General features: G+C 42.2%; 1 protein-coding gene across 3 annotated transcripts in view; it reads left to right on the top strand.

Moving 5' to 3' along the window:
• The first annotated feature begins 41 nt into the window (after window positions 1–41).
• Dixdc1 (DIX domain containing 1) overlaps window positions 42–22,713 on the top strand; it is an 83,100-nt gene continuing 60,428 nt past the window's right edge. Inside the window, exons 1-2 of one of the 3 annotated variants that reach the window (XM_047516108.1) lie at window positions 42–291; window positions 1,673–1,764. In XM_047516108.1, coding sequence (XP_047372064.1) covers window positions 1,708–1,764 — 57 coding nt within the window. In that variant the 5' untranslated portion in view covers window positions 42–291; window positions 1,673–1,707. Of the gene's footprint in view, window positions 292–1,672; window positions 1,765–9,632; window positions 9,994–22,713 lie in introns of those variants that run through there. The other 2 variants (XM_047516107.1, XM_047516109.1) reach the window with 2 other exon arrangements.

The raw sequence follows: 22,713 nt of genomic DNA on the forward strand, positions 1-22,713 counted from the left end.
GGTCCGGGGCGGTGGGGGCGGAGTCTGGGTTGGCAGGAGGTGGGATCCGGGTCCGCGGGGTCTGGGGCGCGATCTAACCCGGCGGGCGTGGGCCAACCGGAGGCGGGGTCCGGAAGGCTGGGGTGTGGAATCAGGGCCGGTCGCGGCTGGCTGGTGCCGGCTGCTGGAGGGCGGACGCCTCCGTGTCACCATGGCAGCGAGAACGCAGCGGCGACGCCAGAGAAAGTGCAGGCCCAGTCCAAAAGGACTGGGGACGGAGATGCTGAACCGGACAGAACGATGCTTTAAAAGGTAGGTGATAAAAGTGACTGGCAACTGGAAAATACTACCACGAGTTGAACGCCCAGATCGGGGTACTGGGGACATGCGGAGGGGGCGATGGTGAGATAAGAATGAGGCGGAAATATCAGGATCTGATCCCTCTCTGAGCCTTGTAGATTCTTAGTGTGCAGTTTCTGTTTCAGAGTTTAAAGAAGAGGCGTATCGCTCTTCCCTTTCTCAACTTGCACACCTTCCTCCCCAAATGTCGCTGACCCTCGGTTGGTCCCTAAGAGGGATTATTCTCTGAAAATAGGTAGAGTACTGAAAATGAAATCCCAGCACAAAAAAGTTGATAAGAATAGTATCAACTTCATAGTGTGCTTGTGAGAATTTAAAGGACTTGCAGCAGTGTATAGTTCGTACTCAAATGTTGGCTGCCACTATCTTCATCATCATTATTATTTTACTGGCTTGTTCTCTGTGCTCTGGTGCAGACCTAGATAGTACAAGGGATTTATGCAAGGTGAACCAGAGGGCTACCACCACTAATTGTTGGAGCAACTCCGTAGTCTATTTTCTTTCTTTTTTTATTGGTGCATTTTAGTTGTACATAATGGTGGGATTTGTTGTTACATATTAGTACATGCACACAATATAACAATATAATTTGGCCAATATCCCTCCCCAGCACTCTCCCCCAACCCCCTGGTCCCTTTCCTGTCTTCCACTGATCTCCTTTGCTTTTCATTCGCTCACCCCCCCCCCCCACTCGCTTTTCTTTTCCTTTTCCCTCTTTAGCTTCCACATGTGAGAGAAAACAGGACCCTTGACATTCTGAGTTTGGCTTATTTCACTTAACATAATGGTGTCAAGTTCCATTCATTTTTCCTGCAAATGACAATTTCATTTTTTTTATGCCTACCATATTTTCTGTATGTTAGCGTGGGGGTAAAAAAAATTACCTCTACTTCCAGTGTTTGCTTTGAAAACTTCAAATGCTATATACACATGGGTACACTAGAATTATATATTTTGGAGTTAAAGTTGAATTCTGGGAATTAAAGAATAAAGGCCAAGAAGCAAAGCTCCCAATATTTCTCCTAATTTTCTTCAGAATATATACTATGGCCCTTGACTGATAAGTGAATGAGTGAGGGAAATGAATAGGAGACATCACTCTTTATTTCCATGAAAGCATAACTAATTAGGATTTAAAATGCCATTGGCATAGCCCTGTTGTGATTATACTACTTTAGGTTAGATTTCCTGTCAACCAGGGTCTTATTTCTGGTACTTCAAGATTCTTAAGTTAGTAGGTTGGGAGAAGGGCCTGACCCCACTTGTTGGTTTAGCTTGTGGAATTTCATTCTCTTCCTGTATATTTGCACATTCATTCTTTTCCTATTTTAAGGTGGCCCTGATTTGACTCTTCTGGGGACTCTGAAGATGGGGACTCAAGTGGTTATGAGATTCTGTAATTCCTTGGTGCCAGCAAAGCCCTCTGTAAGTCTGTGGTGCACTGTTGAGAGGAGCGTGGTGACATTACTGGAATTTCAGGACAGTTCTACATGTGGAGGGTGGGGGGTTTCTCCATTAGAACTAAGATCCTGGAACAGAATTGTTATATTTGCTTTCTTGTTTCCTCTTCTTATGGAAATTCTAGCTCACATAAGCCTTGATTCATGGTCTTTTTCTGGAATTAAAAAAATCAGACAAAAATGGAAAAACTTTAGCAGTTAATAAGGACATATGCATTGTTTAAAAGACTTTTAAAGTTTGTCTTAGAAATAACATAATTACAGAGCATTTGAGAAATATCATAAAACATGATTTCAAAAAAAAAACCCACCAGGGTATAAGTCTTCCATCCAAGTAAGCACTGTTAATATGTTTTTTTTTTAAATCTTTTTTAGATGCTGATAGATCTTTATTTTATTCATCTAGTTATATGTGGTGCTGAGAATTGAACCCAGTGCCATACACATGTTAGGCAAGTACTCTACCACTGAGTCCCAACCAGCCCCAACACTGTTAATATTTTGGAATAATTTGTTCAACCTTTTTGTCTTCATAAATGTTCTACAGGAGATCATATTATGTGTAAACTTAAAAAAATTTTTTTCTGTGGTATTGGGTTTGAACCCAGAAGAGTTCTACCACTAAGCTATATCCTTAGCCCTTTTTATTTTGAGACAGGGTCTTGCTAAATTGTAGAGGCTAGCCTCAGTCTTATGATCTTCCTGCCTCAGCCTCCTCCTGGGATTACAGGAATGTGCCCCCGACACCCAGTTTATGTGCAAGCTTTTCGACTTTGCTTTTTTTTTTTTTTTTTTTTTTGGTACCAGGGATTGAACCTAGAGGAGCTTAACCACTAAGCCCCAGTCCCAGTCCTTTTTTCATTTTTTATTTTTGAGACACGGTATGGCTACATTGCTTAGGGCCTTGCTAAATTGTAGAGGCTGGCTTTGAACTTGCAACCTGCCTGCCTCACTGCCCCATGCTACTAGGATTACAGGTGTGTGCCACCATGGCCAGTTCACTCCATGTTTCTTAATATGAAATTCTTAAAATGTTTGTTTTATTGGGGGAACATATGTTGGTAAACATTGTAATTTTCTTTTCTTTCTTTTCTTTTTTTTTTTGTACCAGATATTGAACTCAGGGGCACTCAACCACTGAGCCACATCCCCAGCCGTATTTTTTATTTTATTTAGAGACAGGGTCTCACTGAGTTGCTTAGCTCCTTGCCTTTGCTGAGGCTGTTTCCTCCTGCCTCAGCCTCCTGAGCTGCTGGGATTACAGGCTGGAGCCACTATGCCTGGTGGTAACTTTCTTTTTTAAAAAATATTTTTTAGTTGTAGTGGTTAATGGACCTTTTCTTTCTTTCTTTATTTTTATGTGGTGCTGAAGATTGAACCCAGTGTCTCACACGTGCTAGGCACGTGCTCTACCACTGAGCTACAGCCCCAGCCCCCAATGGTTGTAATTTTCTTGACCAGTGCTTTGTCATTGGATTTTTAGATTGCCGAGCCTCACCCCTTACATTACAAATAAGTAATTGAAGACAACTTCAAAGGATATGTACATTTACAATAAGAAGTTATCTTGTAAAAGAAGAATTGTGATGCCAGATTTGTATACATCCTTCCAGAGCAGCTGGAAGTCAGTTGGGAGATAGAAAGATCAAACATATGAAGTTTTGGCTATTCTTGGGTTCCAAAGAAAGATTGTGGGTTTTTTTTTTTTTTTTTTTTTTTTTTTTTTTGCGGTGCTGGGGATTGAATCCAGGGTCTTGTGCTTGCAAGACAAGCACTCTACCAACTGAGCTATACCCCCAGCCCGAAAGATTGTGTTTCGATAATGTAATTAATAATGTGGAGCCCTAAAACAGTATGATTGGCAGTGCAGAAGCCATGGGGGCATTTATGGAGTTTTCATGGTAGAGAAAACTCCAGGGTCACTTCTAAAATATCCACCAGATGTCGCTATGTTGATCCAATTTTCACCCACAGGATAGCTGGCAGATAACTTCAAATGTGAATTTTAAAGATTCATGTAGAATATATTTGCATATCTGCTCTGGTACAGTTTATATTAAGCTCTACCATCTGGTGATTGCTTTGGCAGCATCTTAGTCTCTCACTATCCTGTCTCGCTTTCCTTCTTCTACCCATTTCGTCTGACACATTCACCCTGTGCACTCTTCCTCTGTCCTAATGTTTTACTTGTCTTTCTTTTACTATATTTTCTTCCAGTCTTGTTTCTCCCCTTTATTGGTCATGTGCATATTTATGTGTAATTGTCAGTTCTTCAAGTTTTTGCTAAAAGGACAGGACCTCTAGCAGGACCTGTAGCATAGGACATACAATAGGTGCTCAACCTGTATTTAATGAATGTTTAATGAATGAATGCCTGGATAAAGGAGAGGAAAATATATTAAGACACCACAAATTATACTTGACTTGAGAATACAGTAAAAGAGACAAAGAAGACTGGGGGTGTAGCTCATTGGTAGACCACTTGCTTAGTGTGCATGAGGCCCTGGGTTCTATTACCAGCACAGCAAAACAACAACAAGAACAACAAAATGCAGATAACAACAAAAACAAACAAAAAACCCAAAGAGAGTGGAAGACAAAGATTTACAGTCCTGAATTAACTGTAATTAAATGCTAAATGATACAGTATTGAGCATGCTAGATATTAAAAAGAGAAAGATTCATTCATTCAGTACATATTTTATGTGCCAGACAATATTCTTGGTTCTAGGGATAAACCAGTAACAAAACATAAAATCCCTTGCCCTCATGAGTTTACAGGAGGAAGCTGATATTAGTTGAAATGAAACCAACATTTTCAATATAGTTGTAAGACTTTTTACAGAAATTTTTAGATTTTAAGCATATCTTTACATTAGAACTGTCTATACTATGAAAACTCCAATGAAAATTTAAATAAAGACAGAAAGATAGAGGTAAGAGAAAGCCAAATGTGAAGAATGACATTTGAGAAGAGACCTGAAGGAGGAGCAGAGATCAGTCCTGGGTCATCTGGGAAATGAGTGTTTGAGATAGATCAAAATTAAGAGTGACCAGAGATTGGAATACAATTCAGTGGGAGAGTGCTTGCCTAACATGTGTGAAGACTTGAGTTTGATCTCCAGCACTGCAAACAAAACTCAGTGGTCGGGGAGTTTCATGGAAAAAATGGAACTTGAACTAGATAGACATAATGATGCATTGGGTAACAGAAGGGTAGAGTGTGGGGCATTCCTGGCAGAGGATCAGCTGTGAAGGCATGAAGGTGAAAATGAGCTTTGTGAAACTGAGAGACAGTGAGGAGCCCCCTAACCTGCACAGAGTGATCTGGGCGGGGAGGCCTTAAGAGTTAGACACAAAGAATTTATTAATATACTGAGGAAAAGTGAGTGTTTGACGACATAGAACAGCAAGGAGAATGTATCATCTAAGAAAGATTTAGATGAATGTGGACTGGCAAATGGAAAAGTCTGGAGACAAAAGGAGCAGTTTTAGGGTGGGGGTATAGCTCAGTGGTAGAGAGCTTGCTTAGCATAAGTGAGGCCCTGGGTTTGATCCCCAGCACTGTAATACATAAATAAATAAACAAATAAATACACAGGAGCCAGGACTATTCACAACCTTGCTGATAAGTATGAGTCTTTTTGTATGTCTTTGCTGATGTCTCTGAATGTGAATGTAATGGAAGTTGTAAACATGTTACCCTCAAGGAATTCAGCTAATGTGAGAAAAGAGAAAAAGAATGAAGAGCAGAGGTGGAGGTGGTGCATGCCTGTAATCCCAGCAGCTGGGGAGGCTGAGGCAAGAGGCAGAACACAGGACGCAGGAGTTCAAAGCCACCCTCTGCAAAAGCAAGGCACTAAGCAACTCAATGAGACCCTGTCTGTAATAAAATACAAAAATAGGGCTGGGGATGGGCTGGGGATGTGACTCAGTGGTTGAGTGCCCCTGAGTTCAATCCCTGGTACAAAAAAAAAAAGATGAAGAAATTGTTTCAGAGGATCATTTAAAATATTTTCATTGATAATTTTAATTATTTGTCTATTGAAACTCCGTTTCTGTTTCTTTATCGTCATGAATGATTGCCCATTATAGATGTGTTAAATTTCTCATAGGTGTGAATCACACATCTTAGTTTTACTCAGAGAGAAGTCACAGGCAATATTTCCACCAAATGACAGCTTTGTTTAAGGCAGAAAGTCTAACTTAGGGAAACATGTTATTGTACTTATAAATAGAAGGGATAAATGAATGTGTTTGGTAACCATACATTGGTTTTTTCATTCATTCATTTACTCATTCATTGATCTAAAAACATTAACTTTGTGCCTTCTATGTAGTAAGTGTCATATAAAAGTAATGTATAATGGTTAAAAGCCTGGACTTTGGCCTCATCATTTAGTAGCTATTGTACCTGGAGCTAATTACTTAGCCTCTGAACTTCTTTTTCTTCATATTTGAAAGATATAACTATTTATGGAATTGGTGAACCCCCCCAAAAACACATATGTATATTGGTGCTTAGTATAGGATTTGGCACGTAGTAAAATTTCTAACTTGCTATGTTACTGTTATGTTAGATAGTTGGGTAACTTTTAGTTGTGCGGGAAGTGTTTACCATTATTGCCAAAATAATGCAGAACTGAGGAGACAAGATATAAGTTCAGAAATCATACAGCATGACAGATATGCAGAAAGCAGTTTGGGGCAATTCTTGGCTTCTTCCAGGCAGAGTGAGTGACAGGCCTGCAGAAGTGGGAGTGGTTCCATTTACCCAGACTGCTTGCAGTTTTCCCACATACAGGCTCTAGTGATGTTGATTGTTGCCCCAGTTATCCTAGTTGTTTCAGCTAACCCACTTATTCTCCCAATTCTTGTGTTGTTATCACAACAGGGAGGGTAAGGGAAAATGGAATAGTAAATATTAGTGTTGCTTAGAGCTAATGCTTAGTTCTTTATGTGGTCTGCTTTCAGATCATGATAAGTATAGAGAACATATCCTCTGAAAGAAAAAACATAGAAACATCATGTGGTCCAACAAGATTTTGTGCTTCTTCCAAGTGTGAAAGGCCGACTATATGTGAATTAGAGTGTTTTTGGAACATTTCAATAGTTGTGTAGAGACAAACTATTTTTGAAATCATACTATCTATACTTAAATGAATTAAAATTAAATACCATTAACATTTTTGTTCCACAGTTGCTCTTAGACCCATTTCAAGGGTTCAGTGACCACAAGTGGCTAGTACCTACTATATTGGACAGTGTGAAAATAGAACATTTCCGTTTTCTTAGAAAGTTCTAGTGGACACTACTGTTCTAGAATATGTGAATGATGAAGTCACTGACTTTCAGGAATAGTGCAACCTTGGACCATATTCCCTATAATAAATCTTTTATTAAGTCACTGCAACGCTTCCTTAATTTCTCCAGCATAATGTGAAAGGCCATGCACAGCGTCAGGCCTCAGAGGCCGTTGGTTCAGATCTTAGCACCCATATTGGCTTGTTGAATGACTGTGAGCACCTCTCTTAGCTTTGATTCCTTTTTATGTGAAATAAGGGAGTTGGGCCAAATGAGATCTTTATTCTGGAGTTTTATTTAATAAATCCTTCCCCAAAAGCTTTGAGCTAATATGTCTTATTTTGACAAAACTTAAGTTTGAAAAACAGATTTCTTGGCATAGATAACTGTCAGTAGGCTTCAATGTCTGAGTGTTTTTCTGCTGTATCCAAAGCATGATGGGCTCTTAACCAATCAGAATTCTCTACCTATGAAACCACCAACTGGGTGTTTTGGTTTTGCATCAGTATGCATGTTAATGAGTTGCATGCAATTCTGTACAATTAGAAGTTTCATACTTCTCTTTCTAAAGGTCTTCTTTGCATTAACATAGGTTAGTGACTTTCCTGATGGTATTACTCCACAAACTGAGATAATGGTGAAGGGAATTCTGGGCAATTATAACTCTCCAACTAGATTATGAAACAGTAGTCCTTTGACCTGGGGACAGCTCATGCTCAGTTTAATTTGGTATCTTCCTAGCTTTATCCAGAATTGAGCCCACGACATTTAACCAAGAGCGGTGGTTCAGCACCTGTAATGAATGGCTTTACACTTCCTGCCTCTTGTGGGCAGGAGCAGGTGTGTATTTTTCCAGAAGCATTTTTGTGTTTAACAGCTTTAGACATTCAGATAAAATATTGCTTATTTGGTTGCTCCAGATACCATTTTTTTTTTAAGTGACCTGAGGAGGAAGTCATTAAGTTGAATAAGACTCATTTACTGACTTTTCTTGCTAAAATACTGTGGGGGTTTGAGGAGGGAATCTGGGCATTCTGAAAAATGATGTGTAGAGGTTTTTATGTTTTTTGGTTTTTTTGGGGGGGGAGGGTTGGCAGTATTGGAGATTGAATCCAGGGCCTCTCACATGCTAGAAAAGCACTTAACCAGTAGGCCACATCCTTGGCCTTAATTTTTTATTTTTCTTTTAAAATTTTGGGACAGCGTTGCCCAGGATGGCCTCAAACTGTGATCTTCCTGCCTGTCCCCCAGCTCCCCATCCCAAGTAGCTGGAATTGCAGGCTTGCACCACCACACCCAGTTGAGTCCTAGCTTCTTGAGCTGCCTGTCACTGACCAGCTGTGTCCCAGGGCCTGGCTTTGAAATTCTCTAAGTCTTCACCAGCTCTGTAAACCATTCCCCTCCATCTGGGATGGTAAGGTGGAATGTAATTGGGCACTCAATGTGGAATATAATATGAGCATTCAATCAACTTCGTGTTTTTCTATAAAGTTTGCACTGAACATGCAAATGATTAATATTCTTAAAAGTAAATGAGTCAAGGCTGTGACTTGAATAACTAGAAGCAGAGGTGAATAGTTCTGTTTCCCTTGAGGAAGCTTTTATCTCTTTCAACTGTACCACGGTGTTTTTGTGATTTTTATTTTAATTAAAACCTATTTATTTAAAAAAGATCATTAATAAGTATGGGTTTTCCTTTTTTTTTTTTTTTTTTATACTGGGGATCAAACCCAGGGGCATTTTACCACAGAGCAACATTCCCAACCCCTTTTTATTTTAAAGTTTGAGACGAGATCTTGTTAAATTGCTTAGGGCCTTACTAAATTACTGAGGCTGACCTGGAACTTGCATCCTCCTCCCTCAGCACCCTCAGTCGTTGGGATTACAGGAGTGTGCCACTGAATCCGGCTGGGTTTTAACACATTTTGGTAAAGCCTTGGTCATGCTTGGTTTACTGATGCTTCTCTTGTGAACCTGTGATTTGTTTGACACTGTTCTGTTAAATATGTACCAATTAGCATCACTACCCAAAAGTTCTTTACCCCCTTTTCCTCTCTTTTTTCTTCCTCTCCTTTCTGCTTCCTCTTATTTTAGCCTAGCCTCACTGTACCGCCCCATGTGGAAAAAGGTTGCTGTTTGCTATGATTCACTCCCTTTCCCACCCACCTTGTGGTGTGCTGTGGTGGGGTGGGGTGCTTGTGGCCTTAAACCAGCAGTGTGTGTGTGTAAAACGCGTGCTCTCACCAGTACACCAACTGCAAGCTTGGTTGTGCGCATTTGTGTGATTGCAGGCATATGCACACATTGGCACGCCCGCTCGTGTGTCAGCGGGTGCGTATATGTGAATGCACGCAAAGCGCGCCTGCCTGCAAAATTGGTGTGTGTCTGGGTGTGCAGCGCACACGCCCATCCCGCCGCCCGGAGTGAGAGCGTGTATGTGTGTGTGTGTTTGTGTTTGTGAGCGTGTGTGTGTGCGTGTGTGAGAGAGACGCGCGCACGCACACGCAGCCCGCCAGCCTGCGCGCCCGCGGGCTCCCCGCACGCACGCCGGGCCTGGGGCCGCCGGCCTGGAAACCCCTCCATCCTGTGAGCGCCCAGCTGTTTCTATAGGAACCACGGCAGCGCCGGGCCCCTCTGGCAGAGGCCCCCGCGTGAGCATGCCCAGTGCAAACCTCTAGTTTGGCTCGGGTCTAGGTTTCCAGTAAGTGGCATGCGGGACTCCAGAGAGATCCCAATGAGCTGAGCTGAGAGCCTTTGTGTGCAGAGGGAGGAGGCGGCGGCGACGGCCGCCTGGCTGGAGACCCCGCCCGGGGAGCCCCGGGCAGGAACAATGCTAGCCTGCCTGACCCGCGGGAACTTACTGGACGTCCTGCAGGAGGGCTTCAATGAGGTAACTGCCCTGCTCCTCCCACTCCCCAGCTCCCCTCCCCACCCCGGCGCCTCCCGCCTAATCTCCGGAAGGGGTTCTTCTTGGTCCTGATCCTCTCAAGGACCCCACAGCAGATCTCTCGCAGCCTCAGGGGCGCAAAGGTGGTGGGTGCGGTGCGGATGGATGAACCCGTAGAAATCAAAAGGGCTGTCGGCCTCCAGCTAAGCTAGGCGATGACCTTCCTTGCTGGCTTACCTGAGCCCATAGGACAGGACCACAGATTCTGAAGTCATCTCCTTCCAGAAGAGGTGGTCTCCATCCTCCCCCGGATTCTCCCCAGGGAAATCCTCGGGAAAGCCCTGAATATGTGGCAGAGGTGCCCATTTCTATTTCAGGAGCTAACCAGCTGAGCCAAGAGAGGGGTGGGGTGGCACAGCATTGGTAGAAAGTTTGAGAGAGGGCAGAAGACTGCGGGTGATTCACAGGAAGGCCCTTTCCACGTGCGAGTCTCCTGAATCCAGGGCAGTAGGTTTATCCGCAACCAAGGACATGGTTGAATGAGAAGCTGGGCCAGTTCTGGGAACTGGCTTTTGCCCCCTTCTGTGACACCCAGAATGGGGGCCTTAGTCTGACAAGCAAGATGGGCTAGGGCTGACCAAGTGTTATTTTCCCCTTACATGATTCTCTCATGATTCTGTTATCTCTTCCATGTGCTTCTTCTGTGACCCAGGCAATTCTGATTTGAGACCTTTCCCCCTGGCCATTTCCCCTGGTGGAGCCCCAGCTTTTTGGGTTGGTTCTTAGCCCAGCATCCATGGAGACCTACTCTGTTAGCTGTGCCTTCCTTTCTCCTTCTTTCCTTTCCTTTCCTTTCCCTTTCTTCCTTTCTTCCTTTGTGACTCTCTTTCTTAAATTTAAGTTTTTTTTTTATTTTAAATTAGTTTTTAGTCAAATAACTTATGAATGCATTCTCTTGTCTTTTGTTGGTGCTGCAGATTGAGCCCAGGGCCTCACACATGCTAAGCATGTGCTGTACCCCTGCTGTACATGCCCATTCCTATTCACTTCCTAGATGTGAACATTGAGGACAAGGCTTACGTGCCTTTGGCCACTGACCTCTTCATCCCAACCTTTTCCCCAGAAGTAACTATTCTCATGAATTTGTGTGTAAGATTTTCTTTCTGCAGCTGCACCACAGGCTTTTTCCTTGATTTCTGTTTCTAATTAAGAAGCCCTGCAGCCTGACCTGCCTCAAAACCTTCCCCAGTCCTGGCCCCTGTGCCCTAGCGTTGTTCCTGGCACACAGAGAAAAACTGCAGAAATGCTGTCCCAGCCTAACCAACTGAGTTGGAATTTTCCTTTAGCTGAGGGGTGTCGCAGCCTTCACTGCTGGGCAGAGCTTGCATCTGGCCTGCACTGTAGGGCTCCTCATCTTTGCATCATTCCTGTCTGAACACATGTAAGAGAATTGTTAACAAAGAGCTACAGACTGAGAGTTGAAACACAGAAGAGCCAGGAAACCTAACTCTCCTTTGAGTGCTTCTGGTATTCCTGGTTCCTTTTTTCTCTTTCTCTGCCTTTGGGCCTCCCTTGGTCCTTAGCTGCATAGGTTTGACTCATTCACCAATGATGGCAGAAGCTCTTATGCCTTTCCCCATTTTTATTTTAACCCAGCTCCACTAAGAGAAGGAACCTGCCCAGAGCCAGTCCTAGTCTTTGCTTTCTGCTCATTTTCATTTCTAAATCTTTCAGCCAAAGAACCGTGAAAACCAAGAGAATTGACTCTCTTTTTCATACGTTTCCTGATCTCCAATACTTGCAAAACAAGGGAAAAGGGGAGCAGGAGAGTTCTTTCTGTGGTGGTAATGAAGACTTCATAAAACCAACAGTTGTTTAACTTTATAATTAGTTCATCTTGAAAATAATGCTTCTTTTCCCTCTCTGATATTTGATTTTTCTACTTATCCTGTAGACTTTACTCCACCCCTTCTATAGACTAATATACAGCTATTCTCTTCTGTTAGTAGATTTGAACTGTGAAATCCAATGCATGCTTTTGACTTCTCTGAAAAATTGATAGCATTCAAATAATAGTGATAGTGATTTGTTAATCTAGAATGGTGAATATTTTCTAACAGTTTAAGTAGTTCTTTCATGTATGTAATAAACTTCTCTAACAGGTTAAGTAATTCTTTCATGTATATAATAAACTTCATTAAAGGTTCATATACAGTATCACACTTAGTGCTACTGAATAATGGTGTGATTGGTTACTTTAGAGTCCACAGGGTCCTGTTTGACCTATTCCATCTTGTAAGTTGCTAAATCCAGTATTATTCAGTCTCTTTTGTTAGAGTCATTTAAATGTTAGCATCATGAAAGATGTAAATGGGGATTTAAAAACTAGTGTCAGAATACACTTCCTTGAGAAACTCTTTCTACTGAGGCTAATAATACCACACATGTATCCAGCCGTCTCTTGGGAATGATCCAAGTATATCTGAAGCTATCCTTCATCACCCAGATGGTTTATAGGTCTGTGTGGTTAGGGCTGTGACCTCATTCTCTATGGCAGAGAAAACTGCCACAGGAAACAGAGCTATGACCCTAATTGGTAATTATAAGGAAACCCTGCGGCAGAGAGAAACCCTGCCCTCTGGATCAAAGCTCTCCTCTACCCGCTGTTGGTCTCTGCTCTCAAACCACATGCCACTATGCATAAACTATGCATGACAGAATTTTCTTCTATCACATTTCCCATGTAGATCCCTGACCCCTATATGCAGGGCAACTCACAGAAATGATCCATGTGACCAATGTCCGTGCGATCCCTTTTATTGACATGGTTAATTTTCACTGAATTAGCCACAAGTTTTGGCTATTGCCACATTCTGCAACCCACCCTATCTCCTCTGTTTTGAACTTTCTACTCATTTTGGAGGGGTACTAGGGAATCGAACCCAGAGGTGCTTAACCACTGAGCCACATCCCCAGTCCTTTATATTTTTTATTTTAAGACAGGGTTTCACTAAGATGCTTAAGGCCTCACTAAGTTGCTGAGGCTGGCATCAAACTCATGATCCTCCTGCCTCAGTCTCCCGAGTCACTGGGATTAACAGGTGTGCACCACTGAACCCAGCTCTGTTTTGGACTTTCTAGAGTTCACATTTTCTCAATTTTGCATCTGCCTCAATGTTATTCGTTATTTGTTCTCTATGGCACTGGATATTGGTGGTGGTATATGAAAGTTGGTTTATATGCCAACATGAATTTCTGCCATTCTGCCAGTGTATTTCTAAGGACTGAACTCCCCCCCTTCTCTGTTTTTGTTCTTTTTCGTTTTCTTATCGTTTGTTTGTTCTTTCTTTCTTTTTTTGGTACTGTGAATTGAAGCTTTTTATTTATTTATTTATTTATTTATTTTTTTGCGGTGCTGGGGATCGAACGCAGGGCTTTGTGCTTGCAAGGGAAGCGCTCTACCGACTGAGCTATCTCCCCAGCCCTATTTTTCATTTTGAAACTGGGTTTCACTAAGTTGCAGAGGCTGGCCTCGAACTTGTGACACTCCTGTCTCAGCCTACCGCGTAGCTGGGATTATGGGTGTACATCACCACATCCAACCTAAGGGCTGAACTTTCTTTATAAGAGTTTGGGTGGATGCAATGGTACACACTTATAATCTTAGCTACTCAGGTGGCTGAGTTAGGAGGATTGCAAGTTTGAGGCAAGGCTGGGAAACTTAGTGAGATCCTGTCTCAAAATAAAATTAAAAAATAAAGTGGGCTTGGGATGTAGCTTAATGATAGAACACTTGCCTAGCATGTGTGAGGCTCTGAATTTAATCCCCAGTACTGGAAGAAAGAAAAAAAATGAAAAAAGAAAGAATACTGGTGCTTGTGAGAAGGTTTTAATGGACCTGAGATTGTAGTACGGTTTGGTCAAAAGCATTCATCATTTAGGTGTTTAGTCATTTATTGATTGGGTGAGGATACTCACTATGAAAAATGTTATAAAAAGTACTATTCATGGGAGATTGTGGGGATATCTTCTAGTTAATGTATGAAAAGCACCAAATGTTTACCAACCTTATTGTTCACTGAGCCCAGATGTTTTTTCTACTTGTCTGACATTTGCATGTAAGCAGTCACTCACCAGCCATTTGCTGAATTACTGTGTTTACCAGGCACTGTGCCAGGCTCTAGAAATAGAAGTCAAATAACAAAGTCTGTGCCCTAATGGAGTTCACAGGCCAATGAAGATAAAAAGTAAATATTCAAAGTATCATACTTGGGAAAATTGTGGTGGTCCAGACATCTTGCTTGTGGGGAAGAGTGAACCTATACCAAACTGTGACCTGAATGTTCTGAGAGGCTGAAATTTGTGAGACTAGTTTATGAAAAGGTTAGTTGACAGAAAGTCAGTTGTCTGAGCCTTATCTTTTTGAACATATGACTTGGCGGATCTTCCCTAACAATTTTCCTCTTAGCAGAAAAGTAGAAATTGAAATCCCACATTAAGATTTATCTGCTTGGCCAACCATGGTGATGCACAACTGTGGTCCCAGCTGTTCGGGTGGCTGATGCAGGAGGATCACTTGAACCCACATTTGAGATGAGTCTGGGTAATGTATGGAGACCCTGCCTCAAGAAAAAACAGTAATTCATCAACTTGGATGTTTTTGAGAAAGACAGGAAAAGCCATTATCTGGCTTTATCCCCACAAGGAGAACACTGAGTGAGAAAGAGGATTGGCAGGTGGAGCAGCTGCAGCCAGCATCCCTCCTAAGTGCCTCCTGCCTTCTGTGGAGTAGCATTTGCGACATTGAGCCAGCTAGAGCCTTTCAGACATTTCCACAACGAATTCCTCTGCTTTGCGGTAGAAATTAAAGGCCTGTTAAGTCTTTAATGTTAACAAAGCACCACCCCTCAGCCGCCTTCTTTTTTTTTAATCCCGACTGATTTCTTCTCTACCCACCCAGGCTTATTGGCTTTGTTCCCACAGGAGTCAATGCCAGTTTAACAGATGCTCCTTGGCCACAGGCTGTCAGGCAGCTTTGTGTTCTTTGCGCTGAGTGATGGGCTGGCTGGGCATGTGGAGCAGTTATAGGGCACTGTAGGCCAGGTGCCACTCTCCCAGGAAGTTTAGAGGGTCTGGGGAGCACTCAAAATGCTTCATCCACCACTACTGGTCTTCTTGTCTGGGCTGTAAGGACCAAAGGTTAAGCCAACACTTTCCTTAATGCATTTCTGTGTTTGTTATCCCCTAAACCATTTCCCATGAAGTGGTCATGGACATAACCTTCAGTGACCAGGTGTGGTAGGGAGATAAGGGGGACCAATGTCAAAGCCCCGATGTTGGGCTTTTTGTCCTTTTTCTAGGACAAGGAACAGTCTAGGCTATAGAAATACCTCATTCCATGATAAAATTATGGCATTTGCAGGCAAATGGATGAAACTGGAGAATATCATGCTAAGTGAGATAAGCCAATCTCAAAAAACCAAAGGAAGAATGATATCGCTAATAAGTGGATGAGGACACATAATAGGGGGTGGGAAGAGTTAGTGTTAGGGTTAGAGTTAGGTTTAGGGAGGGGGGCAAGAATGGAGGAAGGAAGGACTGTATGGAGGGAAAAGAGGGGTGGGAGGGGTGGGGAGAAGGGAAAAAAAAAACAGAATGAATCAAACATTACCCTATGTAAATTTATGATTACACAAATGGTATGCCTTTACGCCATGTACAAACAGAGAAACAACATGTATCTCATTTGTGTACAATAAAAAAAAAAAAAGATACCTCATTCCTTCCTTCCTTCATTCTCATGCATTTATTGAGCACATACCTTATAACATGCACTCATGAAGTGTTTAGGGAACTTAAATGATAATAAAAGAAATAAGGTCAGGAGATGTGTTTTTAGTCACCTTTTTTGCTGCTATGACTAGAAGACCTGACAAGAACAATAGAGGACGAAAAGTTTATTTGGGGGCTCATAATTTCAGAGGTCTCAGTCCATAGACAGCTGGCTCCATTCTTCAGGGCTGGAGGTGAGGTAGAACATCATGGCAGAAGAGTGTGGAATAGGGAAGTAACTCACATGATGATCAGAAAGAGAGAGAAAAAGAGATTCCTGTCACCACATACAAAATATACCCAAAAGGCATGTCCCTAGTGCTCTCCTCCAGTCACATCCTACCTTCTTTTACCACTTGGTTAATCCCATCAGAGGATTAACTCACTGATTGGGTTAAGGATCTCAGGACTGAATCATTACGCCTCTGAATGTTCTTGCATTGTCTCATGCATGAGCTTTGGGGGATACTTAATACCTAAACCATAACCAGATGCCATCTTTCAGAAAATCATTAGCTCTTCACTTTGGGATACATTGTCCTTTGACCTCTGGGCTGAATACTAATATGAAGAGCCCTGTCCATATGAGGAAGAAGAAATTTAAGTTTATTTTTACTTGTGGACTTTATTTTTACTTTACCAGCCACCAAGTACAATGAACAAAGAATTTTTCCTTGTTCAATAAAGACTTAAAAGAGTTAATAGAAAAGAAATACAATATTGTTTTCTTTTAACTGGCTTAATTTGGGCCAGTCATAACCTAAGGTTTCCAAACCTGTCCTTCATTTCTCAGCAACACCTCCCTGCCCCAAGGATATCTCTGCTGTTGGAGGGTCTCAGTTCTAAGCTGGTATCTGGTTTCACTGTAGAACTAACTTACTTCCTGCACCATTCATGTCTGCTCCTGGTCTATCCACAGCACACCACAAAAGCACCCCACTTTTCTTGTTTGCCAGCAGGCAGCCATAGAGCCGACTTGGATATTTGTACACTAGGAACAGGAGGTCCCTTAGACTTCCAAAGAAAAACCAGCTCAGTGCTTTTGCAACTCTAAACAAACAAGTCCCCTGCAGGAATTCTGTTTGACCTTGAGTCTTGGAGGAGATAGAGAACAGAGCCTGGATTTACAAAGTTGTTTGGAAGGAAGGGCAAGTCCTAAAGAAAAACAGAAAGTTAGTTTGGCAGCAAGAAAGCTTTCAAGGTCAAGATTTCTTGCCCAATGAAGAACATGGACAGAATTTTCTGTACTGGAAGAATTTGAACTCAAATTTCAGGGTTATATGCAGTGTCTTGGAGGAAGCTGATGGAGACTGGGATTGGAGAGACCTCTTCATGCTGGTCAAACCTTATTTTACCACCAGTACTCTCAACTTTAGGGAGGGTCCAATCTCATCAGACCAAAATCCTGCTCGAACAGCTTAGACCTTTTCTGTGTCTCCTTTTCCTTCCTCTGGGGCCTGTTTCAAAATGTTATCATAAAAACACTTAGTCCTTCTAGAATTCTGCATTACACTGGCATCTTTCTAGGTTCTCCAGAACAAGTTCGAGATGAAATTTGGATGGGACTAAGATTAGTTCTATACTATCACTGACAGTACATACCAACTATCTTGCCTATTTTTTAAAAAATTTGGTTGCAAATGCCAGGAATCCAATTTGAATTAGCAGAGATAGGAAGTGGAATTTACTGACTCATGGAATGCTAGGAAAGTCTGAAAAACTAAACCATAGAAAGGGCAGAGTCTCAGAAACAGTGAAAAGCAGGAACTCAAACACTGCATAATGTCTCCTCCCTGCTCTTTTCCCCTGTTTCCACTTGCTGTGGTGGCTTTATCTTTATTCCTCTTACTATGGATAGCTTTTCACTCTTGAGTGGGGAGCCTGGGGTATGGCATCAACTAAGTTTTATGACCAGTCAACTATGGCTAGTGGAGGGGGCAATGTGCTAACACCAGCCTGGTCCTGGGCCCACCACTGTGTATTCAGAGGGCTGTGTTCCCATAGAAGAGAAGTGAGTGTGAGTCAGGCAGCTTACTCCTGTTAGCTGTATCTCTGCCACAGGCCTGGCTGGAATCTGTCATGGTCCTACTGTGCTTCTCCAGCTGTCGTTGGAAACAGACCAAGAATCAGGGGCATGATCAAGATAATCTTAATATTTTAGATATTTTCATTTTGTGAACCTGTTGCATCTTGTCTTTCCTGAATAATAGATTTATAAAATGACAGTGCTAGAAGGAAAGAAAATGCAGTTTTTTTTGTTTTGTGTGTGTGTGTGTGTGTGTGTGTGTGTGTGTGTTTATATATTTTGTTTTTTTGTTTTCAAGAAGCCCTTAAGGGGCTGGGTTGTAGCTCAGTAGTAGAGTGCTTGCCTAGCATGTTTGAGGCACTGGGTTTGATTCTCAGCACTACATATAAATAAATAAAGGTTCGTTGACAACTAAAAAAATGTTAAAAAAAAAAAAAAAAAAGAAGCCCTTAAGAAGTTGCTTTAGATGCCAGGGTGCAGGCGGAATGGGGAGAAAGTTGGAGGGTGGGGGGATTTGGGGGATGGTTTAGAGGTAGAAAATGAGGGTGAGTAAGCTGCACTCTGAGTCTCCCACCCTTTCCCTAGCTAGAGAAGATCTGCTTTCCGCTATTTAAAACATCTGACTTTCCCTTAAGTTAATATTTCAAAAAATACTGGGCCAGGGATGTAGCTCAGAGGTGGAGCACCAGCCTAGCATTCACAAGGCCTTGTGTTCAATCCCTAGTACTGTGGGGGAAAAAAAGAGAAGAAAAGAAAAAGAAAGAAAAAATACATGTGAAAAATCAGTCAGACAGCTAGTTCAACTCCCAGAGAGTAACATCCTTTTGCAAAAAAGCTGCATTTCATCTGCTGTGGGAGGAGAATTCTTGATCTGTTGTTAAAACAATAGCATCAAGCAATAGAGCCACTTGCCCTAAGCTTGCACCACAGGCTTCTTCTAAGATAAACATCTTTGTGGGAGAAGTGGGTGGTGTGGCTGGTCCTCACCAGTGTCACCTTTGTCCTTCAAGTCAGTTTTTTTCAGAACCAGCAGCAGGTCTTGTAGTGAGAAAAGGGTCTCATCTGCTCCTTGTTTGAGAATGCAGCCTTGGGAAGACAGACACTCAGTTTCAAGGTTGACTCCCCAGAGTAGACCTTAAAGGAGAGGTAGACACTTAGAGAATTCCAGTGTAACCCTTCACCTGTGGGTAAAAATTGCCCCACACAATTGTTTAGCTCTGATTATTCTGTTAGATATCATTTAACAGATTCATGTCAACATGAGATATAATAGTGACATGTCAACAGGTTTTTTTTTTAATTTTAAATTAATGGTTTAGTTGATGATTTGCTCATCAGTGTTTTAAGTTTCATGAATCTGGGCAAAATACCAAGTATCCTAGGCTCCTTAAAGTTTGCCACTCTCCCTGGAGGATGTCAGGATCGATGGTGGTGGGCTAGACTCCCAATACCTGGACTGTCTCCTCCATGCCACTTCAACAAGGCCACATATCCAGGCTATGCTTGTAACTTACTTCGCAGTATGGCTCCATCCCTGAAATCTTGAACTTTTTCTGTGCTCAAAATCCCAATTTTCACAGTCCTGCATTCCCATTAAACTTGTTTTTTTCTTTCTACCAAGTTGTCCTCTCTTTACTGTTCTCTGTCCTCTCAGCTTATCTGATCTCTTTTAGCTTCTTCTCCTTGGCCCAGCATCCACAATCAGTCACTTTAAATATACTTTCACCATCACCTTCACTCCTTTTCTCCTGGTGATCAGGCCTCTGGCCTTTTCCAGCCCTAGATGAACCCCTTCTTGACCCAGGCCTGCTGAGCCCTGCTAGAGCAAATCACATAATGCTGCTGGTTGACTCAGTCACAGCATCATGGTTTCCAGCCTTAGCTGAGATCTTGGTGCTGCCAGGATGTCTTTAGTGATCACTTTTCTCTCCAGCCTCCCAGAGGCCGGCTCCAGCCTTTCCCTAAGCCTCCTTCATTCTCACTGTTCCTTCCTTTATCAGCAGAACAGCTGTCCTACCTCATATGAATGAATGGCCAGAGGGGGAGTGGGATTGAACTCCTTCAGCTTTCCTCTTCCCCAACTCAGTATTCTACCACTTAGGTCCCTACTTCTCTTCTGAAACCACACTGCACCATTTAACCCTTTCTTTTCTTTTTTTTTTCAAAAATTTTTTTTAGTTGTCAATGAACCTTTATTTTATTTATTTATATGCAGGACTGAGGATTGAATCCAGGGCCTCACCCATGCTAGGCAAGTGCTCTACTACTGAGCCACGACCCCAGCCCTATTTAACCCTTTCGTGATCTCTGTTTCTCCCTCACTGACTCCTTCATCCCACAAATAATCTCATCTCCCAAAACCCTCACTCCTTATCCCACCTTCCTTTCTAGCTAATACTCTTTCTCCTCACCTTGCTCTTTTTATTTTCCTGCTTCCTGGGGTCTTCTCAGTTCACTGCCATCTAGTTTTAACCCCACCACTTTACTGTGGTGAGTGGTTCTCAAATAGGTCACAAATGAAATGACCTTTTTTGTCCTCAGCCTGATTTTTCTATAACATTTGACTTTATCAACTGCCTTTCTTCCCTGGATTCCCATGTAACCCACATAGCACTCTTTTTTGTTGCCCATCTCACTTCACTTGTCTTTTTTTTTTTTTTTTTGGCAGTGCTGTATTGAACCTAGGGCCTTGTGCATGCTAGGGAAGTGCTCTACCAATGAGTTATATCCCAGCCCTTTTTAAAAAAATTTTTTTTCTTAGTCAAAGGACCTTTATTTAATTAATTTATTTATATATGGTGCTGAGGATCGAACCCAGTGCCTCACACATGCTGGGCAAGTGCTCTATCACTGAGCCACTACCCCAGCCCCTATCCCAGCCCTTTTTATTTTTTATTTTGAGACAGGGTCTCTCTAAGTTGTTCAGACTGAACTCAGACTTGCAGTCATCCTGCCTCAGCCTCCCAAGTAGCTGTGATTACAGGCATGCATCACCACACGTGGCTAGAATTATATATATTCTTTGGAGAAAGATGAAGTGGGTTCATCCCAGGTAGACCAATTATCAGCACCATGATCTTGAACAAATTTTCTTATATGAACAATGGGTTAATAATATTGACTTTAATGGTTGGGTATGAAAATTAAAGATAATATACAAAATCTGCCTCCTTCACTGGTTGATGAGAGTTGGCATTCAGTGCTCTGAGTTCTCTTATTTCCTTTCAGTGCCCTCACTTCCCTCTCCTTTTTCTACCAAGTATCTTTGTTTTGTTCACCTTACTTTTTGATATATTGTAGAGTCCAGGATTTGGAGTGAAGACTGAATTCAAATCCTTGCTCTGCCATTTACTGGCCCTATGACTGAGCATGTTGTTGTTGGCAACCTTGGTTTCCACAATTGTAAAACTGATCCCATGAGGAACTGTATGTACGAAAATTGGTCCCATGAGGAACTATGTATGTGAAAAGATGTGATCACATGCTTAGCATGGTACTGGGCATGCATTAAGTGCTTAGTTGATGATAGTTATTATTTTATTTGCATAGTTATTATCTTACTTGCAGAGTTACACATGGATACTCAAACGTGTGTCTTGTGCCCAACTCCTACCTCTTGTGCCAGTTGCTGTGGAATATCTCCCTCAGTGTTCTATTCTTGCTCAAAATTGAACTATTTGCTTTTCCCCAGTATTCTCAATCTCACTTAAAGCATCACCAGTTAGCCAGTCATTCAGACATGTCATTTTGGATTGCCTGCATCCTTTTACACCTTTGATTTGCTTCTGGTATTTGTCCTTTTCTAACTACCACCACTTCAATTTAGACTTTTATCTTCCCTCAATTGAATTGTTGCCTTATCTCCCCATTGATTTCTCGAAATCTGAAGGAACCCTAGGGCACCTAACCACTAAGCCACATTCCTAGCCCTTTTTAAAATATTTTATTTAGAGACAGGGTCTCATTGAGTTGCTTAGGGCCTTCCTAAGTTGCTGAGGCTGACTTTGAACTTGGCATGCTCCTGTCTCAGTCTCTCAATCCTGTGCCTGGATTTGTGTTCCTCTTTTATCTCACGTTCTACACTGTATCCAGAGGTACTGCTCTAAGCTGCAGGTCTAACGGCTTCAGTCTCCTATGTAAAAATTCCACCCCCTCCTGTTGAAGGTCTTTTAAGCCTTACGACTGAGAGCAGGTCTTGTGCCTACCTATTTCTCCATCTTCATCACCTGACACTGGCAATTCTGCCCATACTACCTCGTTAAGTGGCTGTTCCTCCAAGATACCAGATGCCTTCACAGCCCTTTCTGCTGCCACTTCTGCCCTTGCGTCACCTCCTACTGGTGAATATCCTTAAAGTACCAGCAGATGTCCCCTCCCTTCTTGGTCCTTCCTGATTTCCTGTCCTCCCATCCTGTTGCTCTTTCTCTGCATTGGTGGCATTTTTCAGTGTTTCTCCAGTGCAGCTGTACTCACTTTGTATCCTAGCTATTTATGTGTCTGTAAGCACTAGCCTGTGCATGCCAGGAAGATAGTAGGGACTCGGGAAATGTTAGTTGGAATAAATGAATGCCTGTGAGTTGAAGTTTATTCAAGGTAAATGTAGATCAAGAAAACAAAATTTACAAGTACAAAGATGGAAGCGATGTGGTCAACAGTAGAATATGTTAAAATTATTTAGGAGCTTTGGTTGACAGCCCAGTGCGAATCAACCATATGAGGTGATGACTGAAAAGAAAAATAGAAAAGAAATATGAATGAGGAACCTGAGTATCTGGTTTCATACTCAAAAGTACTTGTCTGATTCTAGGTATCGTGGCTTTAGAGAGACTTAGCTCAGGAAGCAACAATTCCTTTTTCTTTCTTTT

The sequence above is a fragment of the Sciurus carolinensis genome, chromosome 11 (assembly GCF_902686445.1).
Source record: "Sciurus carolinensis chromosome 11, mSciCar1.2, whole genome shotgun sequence".
In the NCBI taxonomy this organism is placed as follows: domain Eukaryota; kingdom Metazoa; phylum Chordata; class Mammalia; order Rodentia; family Sciuridae; genus Sciurus; species Sciurus carolinensis.